Consider the following 3,857-nt stretch of genomic DNA (forward strand, 5'->3'; position numbering starts at 1 on the left):
ACACACCGCGGCAGCGAGCAGCAGCTAGCCACGGCTAGCCACAACTAGCAGCAGCAAACAGCAGCCAGATGCAGCTAGGGGAGCAGCTAGCTGCAGCAGCAGCTTGCTGCTGCAGCTAGCTGCGGCTAGCCAAGCTTAGCCGCAGCTGCCCACGAAACAGCGCAGCTAAGAGTAGCTAGCTGCTGCTCTTTAGCTGTAGCTAGCTGCAGCGGCAGCAGCAGCTGTTTGCAGCAGGGCGTTGGCTAGCTGCAGCAGCAGCTGGCTAGCTGCAGCAACAGCTAGCTAGCTGCAGCAACAGCTAGCTAGCTGCAGCTGATCTGGCTACTGTTTTGCTTTTTGTTTGCTCAATTCATTTGGCTCGACTTTGGAAGCATCTCTTGACTTGCTGCTGCTGCAGTCGGCTGCTGCTGCTGCTGCTGCTGCTGCTGCTCTGCGGAAGGGGGAAGAGCAGCAGCAGCAGCAATAATAACGGCCGCTGAAGCAGCAGCAGCCACAGCAGCAGCAGCAACAGCAGCAGCAGCAGCAACGACAAGCCGAACCCTGCAGACACTCGAGGCGGCTCGTCTCCCAGCAGCAGCAGCAGCAGCAGCAGCAGCAAGGACTTCAGCAGCAGCAGCAGCAGCAAAATGATTGTTGTTTTATGAGACTAATAAATTTACACTTTTGAACTAAAAAAAAGGGAAGCAGCAGCTGGAGTCTTGAGATGCAGGGCTAGGGTTTGGGGTTTAGGGTTTAGGGTTTAGGGTTTAGGGTTTCCTCAAAGGGAGTTGAACAGATTTGCATGAAAGCAGCAGCAATGAAAAAAATGGATGGAAAGGCATAGCTTGTAATTTCCCGTTGCTGCTGCTGCTGCTGCGCTGCTGCTGCTGCAGACCCGCCGCTGCTGCTGCTGCTGCTGCTGCTGCTGCCAGCGCTAAATACTGCTGGGATCGGGTGGGATCGATTGGGATCGGGTGGGATCGTTTTGTGCTGGTCTTAGGGATGGCAATTGTGTCTGCCGTTTAAGAGAGTCCCTAAACACTAAACCCTAAACCCTAAACCCTAAACCCTAAATCCTGCACGTTTGGGCGGCTTCACGCCGCCTTGGCAGCCCAGAACCCTAAACCCTAAACCCTAAAACCTAAACCCTAGGGCCTAAACCCTAAACCCTAAACCCTAAACCTGTTTAATAATTCGTTGGCTTCTCTTCTTAGCCTCTGCGGGTTCCTCTCCATCCGTGGGACCAACCTGCTGCTGCTGTTGCAGCAGCAGCAGCAGCAGCAGCAGCGGCTGGCGCGCTGTCCAACTACGAAAGCAGGTGCTGCTGCAGCAGCAACAGCACTTCCAGCAGGTACTACAGCGGTGCAGCAGCAGCAGCAGCAGCTGCTGCTGCTGCTGCTGCCGCCCCGAAGGAACTGCAGCAGCACGCCCTTGCTGCCTGCGTTTGGTGGTGTCTGTGAGCTGCGACAAAGCATCAGCAGCAACAGCAGCAGCAGCAGCAGCGGCAGCAGCAACAGCAGCAACAGCAGCAGCAGCAGCAGCAACAGCAGCAGCAGCAGCAGCAGCAGCAGCAGCGCGCCTATGGCCGTTTGCGTGCATGCGGGCTAGGGGAAGGACCCCTAAACCCTAAGCCGGCAGAAGCTTCCGGCAGCAGCAGCAGCAGCAGCAGCAGCAGCAGCAGCAGCAGCAATGGATGAGAGCAAGGGGCCCCCAAAGGGGGGCCTCCCCTCCGCGTCCGAGGCTGTGAACAGCAGCAGCAGCAGCAGCAGCTGCGACGCTGTTGGGCCTGCTTACGCTGCTGCAGCAGCACCAGCAGCAGCCCCTGCTGCTGCAGCGCCTGCTGCAGCAACAGCAGCAGCAGCAGCAGCAGCAGGGGGGCCCCCCCCTCAGGGGGGGGGCCCCCGATCTCGACTGTACCCTCTTTGCCGCCCTGCGTCGGCCACCTTAACGAGGCCCCACCGCACAGCAGCAGCAGCAGCAGCAGCAGCAGCAGCAGCAGGAGACACCCGCAGGAACCTGCAGCAGCAGCTAAGTCACCTGGCGGGGGGGCTCTTTCACCCCCGCCACCCCATGAACAGTTCTGCTGCTGCAGCAGCAGCAGCAGCAAGGCCTGCGGCTGCTGCAGCGATCGGCAGGCCCAGCGCTGCTGCTGCTGCTGCAGCACGGCCAGCAGCAGCAGCAGCAGCAGCAGCAGCAGCAGGCTGCCGGCCGCTGTCCTCAGTTGCTGCTCTGGGGGCGCGGGACGTGCGGGTGTTTGGCTCTGCGCAGCTGCCGTTTGCTGCTGCTTCCTGCAGCAGCAGCAGCAGCAGCAGCAGCAGCGGCAGCGGCAGGGGGGGCCGCAGCAGCAGCAGCAGCAAAAGCAGCAGCTGCTGCTTCTGGTTTAGACTTTATTTAGTGCGCTTTTTCGAACTGTGGGGTGGAGATGACTTTGCAAGGAGGCAGCAGGGGGCCCCCGGCAGCAGTTTCTATTCGAGGTGCAGCAGCAGCACGGGGGGCCCCCTTGCTGCTGCTGCTGCTGCTGCTGCTGCTTCGCGCAGCAGCAGCGGCGCGGGGGAGAGCAGCAGCAGCAGCACGGCGACGACGGCAGGTGCAGCAGCAGCGGAGAAGCCGAGCCCGAAGGCGCACGGCAGCAGCAGCGGCGCTGCTGCAGCAGCAGCAGCAGCAGCAGCAGCAGCAGCAGACAAGCGGCTTGCTGCTGCTCAAAACCCTCTCAGATTTCCTTCAGCAGCAGATGAAACTGCTTACAAATTATATTTAAATTCTTTATATCCTTTCAGGCTTCTTGTTGTGGGGCTTTTGATGCTCTTTGTCGAACTCATGCAGGTCGCCTGGGTCTTCGTCACCGAAGGTAAACCCTAAACCCTAAACCCTAAATTAGGGTTTACGCCCGCACGCCCGCGGCGTCTCACTTGAAACCTGCTTCACTTACTTCAACTTCCCTTTTAATCAAACAAACTCTTCTTCAATTAATCAACTCCCTTTTAAATCAAATAAATTCTTTTTTAATTTAAAATTTCAATTTCTGGATCGTGTGGGGTCTTTTGGGATCGTGTGGGGTCTTTTGGGATCGTGTGGGGTCATTTGGGATCGTGTGGGATCGCGTGGGATCGTGTTGGGTCTCCTGGGATCGTGTGAGGGGTTATGGGATCGTGTGGGATCGTGTGGGATCGCCTGGGATCGTGTGGGATCGTGTGGGGTCGCTTTCGATTGCCTGGGATCGTGTGGGATCGTGTGGGATCGTTCGGGATCGTGTGGGGTCGTGTGGGACCGTATGGGGTGGACCGGGATCGCCTGGGATCGCCTGGGATCGCCTGGGATCGCCTGGGATCGTGTGGGGTCGGCTGGGATCGTCTGGGATCTTCTGGGATCGTGTGGGATCGTGTGGGATCGTGTGGGATCGGCTGGGATCGTGTGGGATCGTGTGGGATCGTGTGGGATCGTGTGGGATCGTGTGGGTGGCAGGGTCGTCTCCGGACCGGCTGCACTGGCCGAGTCTGCAAATGGCGGAGTCCGTTTTCTACACCATCATTTCGGGCTTTTGTTTGCTGGTCTTTCTTTACGGGCTTTTGGCGCTGTCTTCCAAACTGCCCCTCGTGAAGCGCCACCTGGAGGCCTTCGCAGTCACTATTCTCGCAGTGGTACAAACCCTAAACCCTAAACCCTAAACCCTAAACCCGAGGTGGTCATTTAGGCTTATTTGGCGGCTTTTGTAATCACTATTTTCGGCGTTGTCGTAAACCCTAAACCCTAGAAGGTCGTCAAACGCCACCTGGAGGCCTTCGGTGTCACTATTCTCGCGGTGGTCCAAACCCTAAACCCTAAACCCTAAACCCTTATAGGTCATTTGGAGGCCTTTGTAGTCGCCTTTCTGTAAACCC

General features: G+C 58.1%; 1 protein-coding gene across 1 annotated transcript; it reads left to right on the forward strand.

Moving 5' to 3' along the window:
• Window positions 1-1,668: 1,668 nt before the first annotated feature.
• Window positions 1,669-2,838, forward strand: ENH_00029720 (hypothetical protein; the record flags this gene model as incomplete). The annotated part of the gene is made up of 1 exon (XM_013584852.1): window positions 1,669-2,838. One exon carries the CDS (start codon window positions 1,669-1,671, stop codon window positions 2,836-2,838), a length of 1,170 nt encoding a protein of 389 aa, XP_013440306.1.
• Between the last annotated feature and the right edge of the window lie 1,019 nt (window positions 2,839-3,857).

Source organism: Eimeria necatrix, genomic scaffold (genome assembly GCF_000499385.1).
Source record: "Eimeria necatrix Houghton genomic scaffold, Enh_scaff216, whole genome shotgun sequence".
NCBI lineage: Eukaryota > Apicomplexa > Conoidasida > Eucoccidiorida > Eimeriidae > Eimeria > Eimeria necatrix.